The sequence below is a fragment of the Nilaparvata lugens genome, chromosome 2, assembly GCF_014356525.2.
Source record: "Nilaparvata lugens isolate BPH chromosome 2, ASM1435652v1, whole genome shotgun sequence".
NCBI classification, from domain to species: domain Eukaryota; kingdom Metazoa; phylum Arthropoda; class Insecta; order Hemiptera; family Delphacidae; genus Nilaparvata; species Nilaparvata lugens.
In genome coordinates this window covers 43,905,414-43,924,452 of record NC_052505.1, presented here as the reverse complement: position 1 = coordinate 43,924,452, position 19,039 = coordinate 43,905,414, and the positions used below count along the sequence as shown (strand labels likewise).

The 19,039-nt window shown below is 34.7% G+C and overlaps 2 protein-coding genes across 4 annotated transcripts in view; one reads left to right on the top strand and one right to left on the bottom strand.

Moving 5' to 3' along the window:
- LOC111051867 (39S ribosomal protein L13, mitochondrial) overlaps nucleotides 1–13,222 on the top strand; it is a 42,426-nt gene extending 29,204 nt beyond the window's left edge. For all 3 annotated transcript variants that reach the window (XM_039421272.1, XM_039421273.1, XM_039421274.1), the window contains exon 5: nucleotides 12,897–13,222. In XM_039421272.1, coding sequence (XP_039277206.1) covers nucleotides 12,897–13,130 — 234 coding nt within the window. In that variant the 3' untranslated portion in view covers nucleotides 13,131–13,222. The remainder of the gene's footprint in view (nucleotides 1–12,896) is intronic.
- A 525-nt stretch (nucleotides 13,223–13,747) lies between these two features.
- Nucleotides 13,748–19,039, bottom strand: part of LOC111050006 (protein fem-1 homolog B) — a 70,001-nt gene continuing 64,709 nt past the window's right edge. The window contains exons 12-13 of the mRNA XM_039421271.1: nucleotides 16,898–17,038; nucleotides 13,748–15,324 (exon numbers count right to left, since the gene is read on the bottom strand). Of these exons, the coding sequence (XP_039277205.1) occupies nucleotides 15,251–15,324; nucleotides 16,898–17,038 (215 nt within the window). The 3' untranslated portion in view covers nucleotides 13,748–15,250. The remainder of the gene's footprint in view (nucleotides 15,325–16,897; nucleotides 17,039–19,039) is intronic.

The window sequence follows — 19,039 nt, the reverse complement described above, 5'->3', positions numbered from 1 at the left end:
CAGCTCAACATCCCAAGTCCAATCAATACATTTCATTTTAAGACTATTCAAATTGTCTATTCGAAGGAAAAGAAGTGTACAGAAGACAGAATTTGATTAGATCTAAAAAACATCAACTAACCACAATTTGTCAAAATAAAAAGGTGCTCAGTTGGCAGGATGAAAAAAGATATATTTGTAATGATAACATTAGTACATTAGCTTTATGTCATTATAGGATTCCTCTTTTAACAGATAAGAATTCACCTGATGCATCTTCTTCTTTTTCTTCTTCTTCATCATAAGCCCACATCCTTATCATCTCATTCTTCTCACAGTCTTTACTATATTGTGTGTCTCAAGTATGCTATAATATTGATTGTCGATGCATAGTGTTAATAACCTTTTTCATGATTGTGTTACAGATAATATCAAAAATTGTCCTGTTGAATGTTGATACAATTGAAGTATGCTATAATATTGACCAACAATGTGTAAAAATAAAACGTTCAGATACTGCTGATGTTTCTCTCAGTGTTCAAAAGGAGAATTATGGCACCTTGTGTGATAAATACATATTTTAAGTGAATATAAATATACAATGGTTCAAAATAGAATTAAGAATACTAAAAAACAATTTTGTCTGTGTAGAAACAGTTGTAAAGACAAATAGTCCATCATTTTTCTTTTTGTCATCTCTTATAAGAGGAACATAATTGTTGGTACCTCTTTCTTCTCATCATCCTCATAAGAGGTACATAATCAATATACCATGTTTGTACTACTAGTGGTAGTAATAATAATTGTTCATGTTTATCACAATTTGCACTTATATTATTAGACCTATTAATACTATATTGTTACTATTGATATTTGTCAAAATACACCAGTGGCTTGCATGCCACATGTATGTGTTCATTTTCATAATGACTCAATAAAAAGCATAACTAACTCACACTGTCTTTCTGTCTCTCTCTCTCATTCTCTTGATACCTTGAATTTGCTTATGAATAAATATATGTGTAGAATATTACAATGATATTTGAAAAACTATAAAACACGAATCTTTTATTTATTTATTTATTTGTTGATATAATTACAAATCATATGAATATGATCGGGATAGAACAACAGGCATAGCCCAAAACTATCATGTTCCCAAATTTTGATAATAAAATGTCCGAAAAAATAGGTTATGTTGTTACTGAGGAAAGTTAAAGTTCAAAGTTCTGTCCAAAAATATATATGAGCTAGAAATTTTGGATTTAGAATGATTCAAATCAAATCTTTCTGACAAAGCTCTCTCTCTCTCTCAGTAGTTATTTCTCAATCAATATAACATGTTTGTCCTACTAGTAGTAGTAATAATAATTGTTTATGTTTATCACAATTGCACTTAACCTTTTCGCTGCGCAATTGTTTTTTGCGCATAGCCTCTTGCTGCGTAAATCGACTACAGTCGATTCAACTTTTTTTCCTTTGGGCGCGTAAATCGACTTCAGTCCACATCAACAGAAAAACTTCTCCTTTGGCTGGTTAAATCGACAGAAGTCCCAAGTGGATAAACGTGATGTTTTCATGGCTCTGATTTGTGCTGCCACCTAGTGGAATGCCTTTGAACCGACCTCAACAGACAGACTAGTCCACAGTCCAGTGACCTAGTCAAACTGTTGAGCTAGTGAGTCGCGAGTATTTCATATTTTGAACATTATATTTCGGTTTATATCAGTTGTAAATGGTGCTAAGATATTATAATTATGTTAGTTCCAGTTTTTTAAAGTGAGTGTGATTAGTTTTATGATGAATAAGTAATAATATAGTGTACAGTTTTTAGTTTTGCAGTGTATCATCAATGAACAGTAAACAATAAACATAACCTAGAAAAATGAGTAGGTCTACCAGTAGGTCTATATCAGACGATGACATTCTCGAATATTTCAATCACGACAACTATCAATCTGGTTCAGAATTTGAAATAAGTTCATCAGATGAAGACACTTACGAAATTACACAGCCATCCACAAGTGCTAGGTCTAGGCCCCCTGTTAGGCCCACTATTACCTGGACAGAAGTAAATGTTAAAGAGAAGGAAGAAATACAATTACAAAACAATTTCAACTTTCGTGAAGACAGAAAAATTCTTTTTGAAAATTGTTCTGAAGTAGAAACATTTAAAAAATTTTTCCCAGAACAACTCTTTGAACATGTAGCATATCAAACCAATGAGTATGCACTACAATGTGTTGATGTAACTTACGATATCCCTAAAAGGTCCCGATTACATAAATTGGAAGAGGTGTCCGGAAATCATATCAAAGCATTTGTAGCTGCTCAGATAGGCATGGGTCTGGTGCATAAGCCAGAAGAAGAAGAATATTTCCAAGATAGTTTCTGGCTTACAAAGACTCCGGGCTTCCGAAATATTTTCTCCAGAGATCAATACCAGCTTATCAAAAGCTTCCTCCACTTCAATGATAACAGAAACCAGGTAAAAAAGGGACAGCCAGACTATGATCCATTGTTCAAAATAAGACCATTGATTGAAATAGTTTCAGATACTTATTCAGAAAATTACTCACCAGGGGGGTTCTTATCAGTTGATGAGTCCATGATTAAGTTCAAGGGAAGACTGTCCTTTAAACAGTACCAGCAAACCCTCAACAAAATGGGGAATAAAAGTATGGTCGCTATGTGACTCTGAAACAGGTTATTTATTGAAATTCACTGTATACACTGGGAAAGAGGATGGGAATATAGAAGAAGGGTTAGGAGCCAGGGTGGTGAAAAATCTTATACAAGATTATGTGAATAGTGGGAGAGTTGTGTTTATGGACAATTTTTATAGCAGTGTTGGGCTTTTCAGTGACCTTGAAGAGTTAGGGTTAGGTGCATGTGGGACAGTGAGGGCAAACCGAAAAGATCTTCCAGGCCCTATGAAAAATTTGAAGAAAAAGAAAGGGACTCACCTCCATTTGGCATAGCAATAAAAAAATCATTGCTTGTACATGGCAGGACACTGGAAAGGTAAATATGCTGTCAACGGTAGGGGAGACAAGCACAAGGGAGGTGGAACTAAGAACAAAGGGAGGACGAAGGACTGTTAACAAGCCCAGCATACAAGTGCTCTACAACAAGTATATGGGGGGAGTAAATTTGTTCGACAAGTTTTGTTCTACCTATAGATACAGCCATAAATCTATGAAGTGGTATCACACTATTTGGCACTTCATAATTGAAGCTGCACTGGTGAATGGCTGTATTCCTACAATCTACAACCAATGTGAAACGACTCACCCATAAACAGTACAGGGAAAATGTCATCAAGGGACTTTTAGTAGATTGGGAAGGAACAAACATTCCTGTACGTTGTGGAAGGAAATCAGGTGATACACTGCCAGAGGCAAGACTCTCAGGAAAAATTCATTTTATTGAACAGTTTGAGGACAAATCTCACAAGCCGAACTGTGCAGTCTGTAGTGTATTGCCTTCAGCATGCACAAAGAAGGGGAAAGGCTCTTGTAAAAGGAAACAGACAACTTACTATTGTAAAAGCTGTCCAGATCAGCCTCCACTGTGTGTGATACCTTGCTTTGAGGTATACCACTCAACAAAGGGGTATAAGAGAGTGTGTGAATGTTAGATGTGGGCGATAAGAACAAGAACAAAAAAATAATCATAGATTTAGATAGCCCAAGATAGATTTGCTGATAGATTGATACATAGATTGATAAGTATAACTAGATTAGGAAAAAGTGTTGACATTTCTTCACCATGTATAGGCTAGATAATAGGTTCAAGTTTAAAGTTGTATAGATCAATTTATTATATAAACTGAATCAGTGAGTGAAAAATTAGTGAGAATAACCAACCTGTTCATCATTACCATCATTAGTGAGAATAACCAACCTGTTCATCATTACCAACTCATGACATCCACCATAATATCAATATTGGTGAGTGAAATAAGATTTCTATGTATTATTTTATGCATGGGATTCATCATTTCTGTATGAAATATATTATTTATGCATGCAATATATTTGGAAAAGTCAATTTTCAACATTAGAAAAAATTAAAACAAAAAAAAAAAAAACAAGAAATTACTTTTTAAAAATTTTTTAGTTTTTGACACAAATACTGAGAAATTGGGCTGATTGCAAGCTAAAATTATGAAAAAATGTTCAAAACATATAGGAAACCCCTTATCTAAGGTGAATTGAAGCATAGATAGTGGAAAAAAAAGATTGGAAATTCACCTCTGATAATGCAATATTTGGAGATTTACATTGGAAGTAATGACGCAGTGAGAGGTTATTCATACAGGTCGACTATAGTCGATTTACGCGGTGAAAAGGTTAATAATAAAAACGATATTTTTACTATTGATATTTGTCAAATACACCAGTGTGGCTTGCATGCCACCAACACTTTGTTTACAAAATTAAACTTTTTTAATATTGTTTCTGTATGTGCTCTCATTTTTATTGTCACAATTGAAAAAAAACATATCTTACTTACACTCTCTATCTCTCTCTCTCTCTCTTGGCTATGTCAAGTGAGTAAACGTGTCAGCTCGGCTCCGTCTTCTAACAGATATTTTGTAGGGTTATACTGTTCAATTCACTAGATATTATACATCAAGTTATTCAGTTTCTCGAGCTAAATTCAATAGTGTAATTATATTTTTGATTAACTCACACTCTTTTTATTTATCTTGAAAAAACATTCCTAATTCTTCAGTTCACCTTCTCGCCTAGCCTATAAAAGTGTAAATCCACCTAACGGAACACGATGAGGTCAATGCTCCGAAGCCAGGGCCAGCTATTTCTGGATCACTGTCTGAAGAGACCCTCCGAATTATTTGACAGCAAATCGAAGAGTCTGTCCATTATGCTGTATCAATGGCTGTGAAGTCTATTTTCGAGGAACTTCAGGCATTGAAGGAGGAAAACAAAGAGCTGCACAATAGAATTCGTGAGCTGGAGGTGTCTTGTCACCTGAAGGTCGACAACCTCGAGCAATATGGGCGCCGACATTCCATACGTATTTTTGGGATCCCGGAGAGCGACAAAGAAGACACGGACCTGCTGGCGCTCGATGTCTTCAACAAGAAGCTGAACGTGCCCGTGACTCTGGCGGATGTAAACCGCTCGCATCGCGTTGGAAGGCGTCAACCACCTCAACAAGGGCAAGCTAAACCCAAGGACCAACCCATCATAGTTCAACTCTGCAGCTACCGGACCAGGAAGATGATCTTCGACGCTAAGAGGAAGCTGAAGGGTTCCGGCATCACCATTCGCGAGGATCTGACTGTGGAGCGTCTCAAGATCCTCAACGCTGCAGCCGACCGTCATGGGCACAGGAATGTCTGGTCATCTGACGGGAGGATTAAGATCTCTATCGGCGAGGGAGGATCCAAGAGGGTCCACACAGTCGAGAGGATGACCGACCTTCAAAAAATAAAGGTAAATTAAATCATTTCAGGATTCAATGACTAAGGTGCCCTTCACTACAATAATAGGAAATTCGTATTAATAGATTTCACAGTAGATATACCTTGGCATTTTTCATGAGCTGGCTTTCTGTTCTATAAATGAATCCTTCCACTGCTATTTATGATTATATATAAGGCAATTATTTCAAACTGAAGAGATCCACACTTGCTAATACTTATTAATAATTTATCTTGATATTAATTCCCAAAACTACGTTCAATGCATCAACTACTTTACTCCAGAGGGTACTAAGAAAATCATTATCTCTATTCTTACTAATAATCACATCTCTTACCAAAAGTATTTCCATAATTAATAATTATTTTCGAAATGCTAAATTACAAATAAAATGGATGATTAACATATGTTATAGATATAGATGTAATCTATAGGTATAGATAGTAATCTCTTCTATATTAGGTATACATAATATATCTTCTACTATTGCCACAGCTCGAACAATAAAAGCTAATGTGTGAAGAGTTATTGATGGAACAGAGAGGTGGGTAGTCTGTTCATATGCTTATAAAGGGGCTGTGTTTCATTTAACGTTCTTAGACATTCATCACTAAAATATTACAGTACTCAATTTACTACTTTTATCGTTATTGCAACTCCCAATAGTTAATTATACTTCTAATACTATATAATATTTTTAAACTTCACCGTTCAATCCTATTTAAAACTTATCTAAAATAATCTAGCTCTTTCTCAAGCGGCTCCTCTACTTCTTATTTTTCTTTCTCATTTCTTGATTTTTGCAATGATGATTATTATTCTTTTCTATTCTTCTTCGTCTTCTTCTTCTCCTTCTCTTCTTTTTCTTTTCTTCTTCTTCTTTCCTTGATCAATTCAAGATCACAATACGATGTTCTATTCTTATTCTATAGTTCAGTTTCATAATTCTTCTCAATTGTGCACATTCCTTCTTTCTCTTCTCTTCTTCCCCATTATTATCATTATTTTCCCTGTGATTTTTCCACTAGCTATCCAGCATGTTCAAATGTTTATTCTCTTTCTATCTCTATTTCCTATATCTATCTCTATCTCTATTTTTTATATCTCTATTTCTCTTTCTTCCTTTTCTCTTTCTATCTGATTACTTTCCACTAATATCCATATTTGATATTCGGTTCTTTCTCACATTAAATCATACTATTCCTCTTCCATTTTATGCAAATATTATTCATTATCAGTTGTATTATGTATCTTTTCTCAATTGATAACTTTCTTCAAAGATCTTTCGTTTTTCTGCTGGCTTTTTCTTCTCTTTTGCAGTTTTTAATGGATCCATTTTCGCTCTATCTCCACCTTGAACAAGATCTTCCACTACTGGATTCCATCTCTCTCTATCTCAAATTGGACTCGATTTTCCACCACTGGATTTCATCTCTCTCTGTCACCACTTGGACTCGATCTTTCCACTACTGGATTCCTACTCACACAATCTTCACTTCGACTCGATCTTCCACTACTGGATACCTTCTAGCTCTACCTCCACTCGGACTCGATTCTTCCACTACTGGATACCTACTCGCTCTATCTCAACTTGGACTAAATCTCCTACTACCAGCTCTTCCTCAATCTTCATCGTATTCACCATTAGGTGAATTATTCATCACCGTAACTCCACAGATCACAACATCTACATCTTATTGATGTGTTTAGTGAATTTTTTGAACTAGTGTTTTTAAATAGTGAAGGGAGCCGAACTGTCAAGGCATACAGGATGCACTCGAATCAAGAGACTTTTTCATTTAGGTTAAGTTTTATCAGTTTCATCCCCATTTTCCTTGTCATGTGTCATTCTGAGGTCGGTTCACGATTGGTCTGCTGCTCCATGATGCCTCTCACTGACATGTCAGCTCGCTCGCCCTCAAGTAGGTATGATTATTTCAATAATAGTAATAATGACGCAGGTATGTTTCTAGCAAATAAGCTCCACTCTTCCAAAAAACTTTTCAAGGCTGCTCACCTTAACGTCCAATCCCTCAGCTGCCACATTGATGAACTCAGAGCAATCTTCCGTTTTCAGGACTTCAATATAATTGGAATTTCCGAATCATTTTTGAAGCCTAGTATTTCATCAAATTTTGTTGCATTACCTGGATATAATCTTTTCCGGAATGATAGATTAAATAAAGCTTGTGGGGGTGTAGCAATTTATGTGAAAGATGGTATCAAAACAAAAGTTTTAATCACATCTAAACAAGAGTATTGTTCCAGACCAGAGTTTATGCTACTTGAATTATCCTTATCTAGTACTGATAAATTACTCGTTGGTATCTGTTATTGACCACCAAAAATAGGTCATTTTACAGATTTCGAAAGTGCCTTGCTTTCTCTTATGCCTTGTTATAGCCGTATACTAGTTATGGGGGATATGAACACCGACTTGAACATGACAAATCGTAACTTTGACTACTTTCAACTGACTACTATTTTCCAATGCCTAAACATGACTATTTTACCTCTCGATCCAACTCATCATACTAATGTATCTGACACACTCATTGACCTTCTCATTGTTAGTCATCCTAAAGAGGTTGTTCAAGCAGGCCAAATCCCAGTCCCAGCTATTTCTGGACATGATTTGATCTACTGTGTACTTTCCCATAAGATACCTAAGCCAGAACAGAAAATTATCACTTATAGAGACTTCAAAAACTTTGATGAAGCTGCCTTCCTGACTGATGTGGCTCAGACTCCATGGCATCAAATTGAAGCGTTACCCTCAGTTGATGACATGGTCAAGACTTTCGAGAATTGGACTTTGACTTTGTATGACAAACATGCACCTTATGTGACAAGGAGGATTAATAGAAAACGACGAGTACCGTGGATGACTGAAGACATACTTAAGATGATGGGATGTAGAGACAAAGCACATTTAATTTAAAAAGACATTTGACTTGGACAGTTTGATAGAGTATAGGAGCCTTAGAAATAGAGTTAAACAGGAATTACGGAACTCAAAGATTAGGTACTTGAATTCGTTTATGACAAACAATAGACAAGACTCTAAATCACTTTGGCAGGGAATAAAAGAATTCGGGCTTGGCAAACAGAAACCGAATCCACAAATAGACTTACCATTGAACAATATAAATGACCATTTTGTTTCACACTCTAACCAACGCGACGAAGTTGTCATTGCTAATCATATCGATGATCTTGAAGAGCAGGTAACAAACTTAGATTTACCAATTACTGATCAATTTCATTTCCATCCAATCTCAGAAGAAGACACTTTCAGAGCAATTCAACGTATTCATAGTAATGCTACGGGTGTAGACAAAATTCCTATTAAATTTATCAAGAAGATGTTATTTGCTGTTTTACCAACCATTACATACATTTTCAACAAGTCACTTGAAGAAGGCATTTTCCCTGAAAACTGGAAGTTGCTCTGGTTCGCCCTCTATATAAAGTTCCATCACCCAATAAAGTTGAGGATTTTAGACCAATCAGTATTTTACCTGCATTGTCCAAAGTGCTAGAAAGACTCATTCATGCTCAAGTTGTAAAATTCTAGACAACAATAGTAAGCTTCATAACTTTCAATCAGGCTTTAGAAAATTCCATTCAACTGAAACAGCTCTGCTCCGTGTCACTGATGATATAAGGTTAGCTATGGACCAAAGAAAATGCCCCACCTCACGCTATTTGATTTTTCTAAAGCATTTGATACTGTTGATCATACAGTCCTTCTGAATAAGTTGGCTATTCTTAGTTTCAGTCACAACTCGTTAGTTTGGTTTAAATCCTATCTATTAGGTAGGAAACAATGTGTATCTGTTGGTGACAAAAAGTCTACTTGGAAAAACGTTATGCATGGAGTACCACAAGGTTCAATTTTAGGCCCTCTCCTCTTCACTTTGTATGCTGATGACCTTTCTTCCATTATCAAATTCTCCAGTTTCCATACTTATGCAGACGACCTTCAAATCTTTTTAAGCTGTCTCATAACAAAAATTAATGAAACAGTTGGAATAATGAATCAGGATATCAATTCGATAGTGGAATGGACAAGGAAAAATGGCCTTAAGCTTAATCCCATCAAAACACAACCCATTATAATTGGATATTCTCGTCTTATAAACAATATTGACCTTGAATCGATTCACAAAATTAGTGTAGATGGTAATGACATTCCTTACTGTAGCTCAGTTAAAAATTTAGGCATTATTTTGAATAATACTCTTGACTGGTCAGAACAAGTGAACAAAACTTGTAAAAAGGTATTCTCAGCCATGCATGCATTGAAGAAAATGCACGATATTCTCCCTAGAAACATTAAATTATTATTGGTTCAATCTCTCATCTTCCCACACTTAATGTATTGTAATTCTGTTCTTAACGATATGCAAGTCACTCTGAATGATAAACTACAGCGTTGCCAAAATTATTGTCTACGTTTCGTCTACTCTCTCCAACGCCATGATCATATCACCCCAGCCCACATTGCTAGTTCAACATTGAAGCTTCCCAATCAAAGGCTTTTTTGAATAGTCAAGCTTGTTAGAGATATCTTGAAATACGGTAATCCGAACTATTTTAAAGATTATTTCAAATTTGTCTCTGAAGGTAGGAGGATAGATGCTTCACATACTAGAACCGGAGAAAGTACTTTAAGGATACCCAATCATCGAACTACTATTTTCACAAAATCCTTCTTAGTCAGTGCCTGTCGTGCATGGAATGCACTTCCTGTTTCTATCAGGTCCATCGAGAGCCGAGCAAGCTTCATCCTGACTTTAAAAAAACATCTTTTGGAACAAATGACTGAAACTGTCCGGCCCTAGAACGATCACATGACAACCATCCCCCACCCATCCCACAAATACAAACCTTTAAACCTGTTATAGAACGAATTGTATATATATATATTATATAAACTCATGTTATTTCAATTATCCACTGCATACTGCTGTATATTACTGAAAGTTGATTACCCTGATCTACTTTCAGCCTACTTCATTTTATTAATCAATTATTTGATCTTATCTACCTATATAATTATTTCACTTTATCAATTTTCTGTTTTTTTCAAACTTTAAACTTTTACAATATTTCCATTAATAAATAAATCCTTAGTTTAAATAATGATATTAACGTTTTGGTAGAGAGTTAGTGGGGAGGATATTTTTAATATTCTTTCCGAAGAATGGACATTGATATGTCCAAAGCTCCGCCAATTTATGTAGATGCATAACAATATAATTATTATCCATAGTTATTATATTACAAATTGCTTTTTCATATCATATACAGCTCAATAATTATTTTCTTAGTCTATATCATGTAAATTCATCTATAATTTTGCTGTATTGTAAGCTATTGTATATAAGTGTATAAGACAGTATATATTGTAATCTACATAAATAAAGTACTCAATCAATCAATCAATCTCTCCTTCTCTTACTCACCTACTCTTATCACTAGAATAATAATTGTATGACAAGAAAAAAAGGAATAAATAATATTATAAGAAACAATATTGAGGTGCTACTCTTTCTAGGAGAAAATCAATAGTAAGTGTAACTAAACAGTATGGAATGAAGAGACAGGGGGTTGATTATGCTACCTGCTTCACATCATTTTTTTTCACTATCTAAGCATTCCAACTGGAGACACTCTCAAAGTTTCATAAATATGACTACTAATAGTCTATGTGATGTTATGATGTACAAGTATGAATAAATAATATTTTGAAAAATATTATTGAGGAGGTGTTCCACACTTTTTGGAAAATCAATAGTGAGTGTAACTGATCAGTATGCGCATGCGCGAATTAAAGGCAGGAAATTCGAGTTTGAGGTTAGGTTGTTGTTGGGCGGGAAAATAGTTTTGAGGTTAGGTAAGGAGGGAAAAAGTAAATTTGAGGTTAGGTGATGTCACTAATCAGCTGATTGGTTATACAGCGGCCCATTGGCTGCCGTCCATCCTTTCTCTTCCTACCATACTGGAGCGGAACTGAGGCCGTAAGGCCAATACAAAAATAACCTCGAAGTGGTGTCATCAGAGTAGATAGTGACCTTCACGCCGTCAGAAGCACCAGGAGGTGCTATCCATGCCAGCTAAGCTACAGAGAAGAGAGAAGAGGAACTTTGACTTGCCTCCTTTCCCCACCCACATTATGGCTGATTAAGTCGACAAGGAGCAACACCTGGGTATCAATCACCCACCTCTGAAGGTACTCAGGGTGTACGTGATAATGTGTGTACTCACATGCTCGTCGTGCATGCAGCATGTACAATTTTTGAGGTTAGGACTAGGCTCTTGAATCTTTGATTATTTTTGTTCTATTTGAAGTTGAATAATTTTTGTATCATCATGATTTGAAATACTCCAGTGGTTTATTGTTATTGTTTGGATATTTTGTGCTGCTGTCAATCAGCTGTTTTTGTTTGAAGCCTTTCGCTGATGACAAAACATGCATGACGTGCATGTGTGTACACATATCTTCAACACACTTGTCCTGTCTTTATTGGCCACCCTTAGCAGTTTTGTAAATTTCCAGAGAAATTACATGGAGCATGAGTCTCGATTCAATTCAAATTTATATATAATAAAATAAGGAAGTATTCAATAGATAAATGCGATATTAATTTAACGAATTTTCGCCTCAATCGCTTGGGAAACGTTTTATCCTGGAGAGTGCCGTACTTGGAAGAAACTCGCCACATACTGTGATTGGAGTTTCCGAGCCGGACTCGCGTAATTTTCAAGCACCGGCTAATATGCGCATGCTCTGTTTTCTCTACATGCAGTGGTAGCAAGTATAGTAGATGTTATTCATGTTATAATGAGGCTATGAGTCCGGCTCGGCTTTGGAGAGGTATGGAGAGAAGTCAGAGAAGTCCGAAGAGCCACATCGGCTCCAGAAAATTGTCCTTAATTGTCAAGTGTTTTTGGCGAGCCAGACTAATCAAAACATATTATAAAGGATCCATACACAAGTGCATCCAAAGCTTTTTAAAAAAATTTATAGCCCTGTGTCCAGGCTGCTTGAACCAGAGGTCCCAGATTCAAACCCTGGCCGGCCAAGACATTTTTTCGGATCACTTCCGCGTTTAGGATCGACATGTAAAATAATCGGTTCGGCTGCTTAAAAAAGTTGTTAATTATGTCAGAAGCATTGAAATTGATCATGTGCAACCTGAAAATTCTGACACCAGACCTGAGCCACCCAGGTCACTCGACATTATTTATTTATTGTGTTTCATGTAATTGAATATCATGATTCTTCATTGAATGATTTCACAATGCCCTTAATAATCCAGACTCAACGTTTGGATGCCACCTCATGTTATATTATAGTTCATAATTTCCCTTTCAGATCATGAATGTTATATTATAGTTCATAATTTCCCTTTCAGATCATGAATGTTATATTATAGTTCATAATTTCCCTTTCAGATCATGAAAAAAGCTGTCTACAGATCTATGAAGGGAAACCTCCAACGTCGTTACACAATGGAACGATTGCATCTTTATGAAGGAATAAATGTACCTCAAGATATAATAGAGAACATTGGAAGTGTTATTCCTCAACTCCGTGATGTTCCAATGAGATTAGATAAGATGCCTGAAGATCAAGTGAAAAGTTACCCAAAAATTTGGGATCTACCCAAAGATTACGTTGTTCGGTAGTTTTATGCTGATAATTATGTACCATATAACAGTATATTTAGTTTTTGGTTTGATTATAATAAATTAATTATTTGAATTGTTCATATTGATAATTATTCCTCATTCTGTTATTCTGTAGAATGTAGTGGAAAATCATTTGTTCTTTTCCTGTGATCCATATAGCTTTGACATATTTTTAGAACTTAAGAGCAAGAGTTTATGAGATTAATAAATGCTTCAACTTTTTGAACGAGCGAATCGTAGTTCTATTTGATAATTCTTCATATGTTTTAAAATAACGGTTAAAGACATGACCAATCGACTTCAAAATTTGAACACATATTCTTGGAACCATTCCACAGATCAAGTTCGTTAGGCAGCGAAATTGATTCACTCCGACTTTTTTGAGGATATAAAAGGATAAAATTTAAAATTATGGGAAGAAAACTATATTAAAAACAATAATCGTCAATATCCTGAAATTATATGATAGCGAGTTTTTCATCCCGGGAGGCTTACTAGTTGAAAACAGTAGGCTATTTGTATTATTGATTTGAGGGGCGTGTTGCAGGGACTACTCTCAGGCGATAAATGCAAGTAAACAAAAGAATAGGATAGCAATAATTGAGCAAATCGAAATATATTCAATAAAAAAATATCTTTTAATCTAGATTACACATTATGACAAAAATTAAAGAGCAATACGATTTCCAGATTAATACAATATTTTCAGCAAAATGGCACTTGAAATATTATTATCAATAACTACTTATCAACCACTTGAGCATAGGTAGATATTTCGATTGATAACATTTTTTAGGAACCTTTCATCTGATCTACATGATAAATCCAGACCATGTTCTAGCAATGATGGCTAGTAATTTGATATAAAAAGTTTCATATTTCTTTGGTAAAAATCGCCAGTAGTTATCTCTATATTATATAATTTCACTTCCATCATGATGATAAAATAATATGGTTGCCGTAAATATTAGGATGTAACTAATTCTATATCCTTCACTCAATTATTTTTGTAACATAAAATAGATTTACACAGTTTACAATAGGCTTTTATTGTAATGCAGTTTGCGGCTTTTCAGTGAGAATTCTTTTCAGTATGGGATTATATTTTCCACAGAATGGACAAATTGAATAAAAGCTCATCAAACTATATCTATTTTAAATTATTTTTTTAGATTATTTGTTTTTCTTAAATATTTTATAGGAACTAAAAATTAAATCGAATCAGTCAAAAGAAAATATTTTTATGATGAATTGACTTCTATATGAGAGGGAACTGGAAGCAATAATTTCGGGTTCACAATCAGTTAGAATGGCTGGCAACAAACGAATAAAACATATTATGACATAATCAAATTAATATGACATGATGAAACTGCTTACCATTAGTACCAGTTTTACAAATGTAACTATTATTAACTTAATTTATAAGAAGGCGAAGTTGGGCAACTCACTTCACTTTTCCTTTCCTTTTCATTATTGATTGGTTCAGTGTACTGCTACTATAAAAGTATATTTGATTTTAAGTATTTGTTTGAAGATTTTTCAACTACAGTATATAAAATATAGTTCTAACACATGAAATATATTTGTTGCATGATGCAAATTTATACATGTACTCATAAGTTTGAAAAAATACAAATTTTTCAGAGCTTTAAAAATCTTCATAAAGGTAAAGGTAATCTTCATAAGAGGTACGAACCTCTTTAAACTGTTTGGCCTAGAGAACGAAATTACAATGACTAGACACTTTTTTAATTATTCAGGTAAAAGCAAAATATAAGGTTTTTAATCAAAATTCAAAAAAGCTGGACAAAAACCAGTTTTTCATAAATATGACTGTTTGAAATGTATTGATCAAGGGGTAGAACCCCAATTCATTATGAGATTCTGGTGCTAAAACCAAGTACAAGATATAACATAAGTATGGCAATAAGCATTTTCGATTCAAGTTCTCAGCTTGTGCTAAATAGTTATTGCAAATTTGTCCCACGGATTGATAACATTATCAATTTTTGAAAGGTAAAAAACAGTTTTATAAAAAAATTAAAATTGTTTTTTGATTAGTGCAGCATCAGTTCTTGTCATTTCATTGACAGGTAGAAAAGCAGGTACGATTTTCAAAAATGATCCAATCGCCGACCTTTACAGGAAACAAGAGTAGACTTTCGTTCTTTTTTCTCCGGTCTAGAGCCTGCAACATAGCGTAGTTATGATTCAAAACATTTTCCAATGAATATAGAAATATAAAAAATTGAAAATGTTGAAATGCCTGGCGGCAATTGAAAAAATAAGCAGCTTATTCAAAACATGAACATAATTAATAAATTTAACACTATAATTCACTGATGAATCGCAGCATCCTCTGATTGATTACTACAGTAATCATTTCAAACAAACTCATGAGTTAATTTATAGAAATGAAATGAATGATAACCAATCATAATTGTTCATGCGACCTACATATAAATTTTGTATAAAATAGTATATTATTGAAAATCCTCAAATAAAAATTTTATAATATGAATATAACAGAATAAAACTGAACATATGAATAACATCATGATCTAGATTATTTATAATATAGTTACTATATAATGGGAAGAAATAAATTCATGAAAAAGATTGATCGACTGGCACGTTTTCTACTGATTCAAAGTGATGGCTTATAATAATTTTGTTTATTTAAATACGTGAAAGTAGGTTTTTTTGCTAAGGGTGAGGCCCACATGAGCCTCAGGCTTCTGCGTGGGTAATGAGGCTGATTATGATGATGATTAGGAGAGATGAATAAACCTTCAGTTTAAGGTGGGTTCCGGGAATTGATTTTTCAACTCATGTTCAGAGGAATTGGCTTAAGAGGTGACCTTTTGGTCAAGGTATGGCCATTGTTTATTTGAATTCAATCTTTATGACATATACTTATTATGTCCTCAAAGCTGTCGCACACTACCCGAGACGAACTTTTCTCTAAAATAAAATAAATAAATAAACGGTATATTTCCCCTATTACTGTACAATTGTACTTGTATTTGTCTTACTTGGCCTCTTGAAAATACCATTTTTCAGCCATATAGCCTAATTTACAATTCTGACCTGACCATCAACTCCAGGGAAAACCTCTTCCAGGATACCGACAGGCCATTGCAATGGTGGTAATCGGCTTGTAAGAGGACGTGGTACAATATGATTATCTTTTTTTACAAGTTTTCCATTGAAATGCTTTTGAAGAGGGAACTGCTTCATCCAGATCTAGATCTATATCATCATACCTGGATACCAAAATTCTCCAAGAAACTAAGTCAAGGGAGATAATAATAATCCTAATGAATCTAATGCGGGCTACTGTCGATAATACATTATATTCAGTAGGAACATAGTGATTCATAGAAAAACTAGTTAACAAGTCAACGAGTTTTTTGTTGACAACGAAAAAATTATTTTTATGACAATGACAAATTATATTTATTATCAACATCTACGTCATCTATTCGTCATCTACTCGAGTAAGTTGATCGCCCATTTATTAAGTTTAAACCCTCCTTTATTATGAACAATTCCTTTAAAAATTATACATGCTTAATTGCCCAACCCTGTATCACTGGGGATACTAGATCCAGCATTAGGAACATTTTTCCTTTCTCTTGAATCAATTATCGATGAACAGTTCCGAGGGCTAAAACGGATAAAGCACTGGTATTAGTTAAGAAAGAGATATGATCACTATTTGTGCACCACAAGTGCCTCTAATGGACACTGCAACTTACCAGGTCCATGCAGATCTATGTATTCTTCAAGATGTTGAGGCACTTGACCATAGTAGGGAACACGATTCTGCTGAATAACTTTCGCTGCCATACATATGAGGTTAATTTTTGTGTGCATCCTAATAACATTCTTAGCAAAGCCTGTAAGAAAAGAAGAAATAATATTAGAAAATGAAAGAGAAAAATGGTTACAGTAGATGAGATTAGGCTGAACTGAACAGAGGGCTTCAAGTATCATTCATTTATTCAGACTTACATTATTTAAATTCATTTGTCTTTTTCAGTTTTCCTCCTAATTATGATTATGATGTGCCCACAAATCTATACATTGTGCCTGGATAATGAGATGATAAAAATGCCAGTTGAGATGAGTATTAAACCATCAAGAACTTGACTGGAGTAGTAATAGCAAACCTACGTTACAACACACTAGGTCTCTAGACTAACTAGTAGTTCGGAGAACAGTAGAACTCGCTACTCACACACGCCTGCCTATTCACACACAAACAAATTGGATTTAGAGTATGATGATATATGCAATAGGATCGGTGGAGGACGCTGAGAAATGGAAGTTCTTTACACTTTTGAGCTAGGATGCACGGTTGAAGAGATAAAAAAAATCTGAAACTTGAATATTGTGGGACTTGGAAAAAAATTCGAATTCCAAAAATTAAAAAAAAAATTAACATGTGATACATGAAATAATACCGCTTTGAAGCGCTGAGAAGAGTGAGCCAGGACCTCCTATATTACTGTACCTGAGCCTAGAAAAAAAATGGCCGCCGTATGTGGTGGTCTTATAGAAATTCCTACTGAGAAAAAATCACTAATCAGCTGTTAGAGAGCGTCTCAGTCTGTCAGAATCTCAGTTCGTCTAGTTCCCGTTTAAAATATCAATGCCGACCACCACCTACGGCGGCCATTTCTTTGTAGGCGCAGGTCCGGTATATAGGAAGTCCTGAATGAGTCCAATTTGAACCTGATCCGATAAAGTATTGAAAAGTTAGGTAGATTTTTAGAGTAAAATATCCGAATAAAGGGCCGCCATCTTGAAACGGGTATGAATTTAGAAATTTTGAATATATACGTTTCTGCGCCTTATTTCAAAGTACTTGTAAACCAAATTTTATCTAAATCGGACCATAACTGCAACTGTAACTGCGGTACAAACAAACAGACAAACGCCGATTGACTTGAAACATAGAATTCGCTTCGAACATTTAATGTCATTTTCGGTCATTTGAAGCCTTCAACTTTCTAATTGAAACTGGAAACTTTTCCTATAAAGGATGGCCGAATTACTAGCTAGGTACTTTTTACCTCCCTGAGTACATCTGACAATTAACTACATACATATTTTTATTTGTATTGAATTATTTATTTTTTGTCTATCTTTCAATAATTGGAAATATTTCATCAATGAATGAGAATCATTTATCAGTAAAATATCAGAGATAAAGAGACTGGTTGCGTTCAAAGCCACTGATCAGTGAGTGAACGTGGCTCTGAACGAACCACTGTTTGGTCGTTGAACGATGCATAGACTCACATGCAGCGCTACTGTACTTGCAATTGAAATCGGCCATTGAGGGGACAACCTGGAAGATTTTTACATACTAAAGATCTTGAAGATCTTTGTAATCTATAATATTACAAAAAAATATATATATTATATAATATCTCGTGCTAAAATACCACAATGGCAGCCTTCAATTTCAAGTAAGAGCTAGCATTGGGAAGGCATAGGCATTGTGAGTTTATACCTCTTCAAGGTCTTTGGTCTAATTGATAAGAAAAAAAACGTCATATCCAGTTCGTTCACTGATCAAGCTCATCGTACTTTCTACCGATGGAAAAGAACGTAAACAGAGTAGCTGAACGTAAACAGACAGGCTGCACTTTAGTATATGCGCCGCGGAATCTAGCATTGAGACCTACATATATCGATAGAGGAGGTCAAGACGAGTTCAACCATGTATTACATTGTTGTCGATTTCCAAGGATTAGCTGAACAAACATGGTGGAGAGTTGAAATTTTTATTTTTGATAATTTTTTTTATGGCTACAATAGATTTTAAAATAGTGAAATCTTATGTAAAATTTGACGAGGAATCCACTGGAACCGGTTTCAGGTTCGTAACT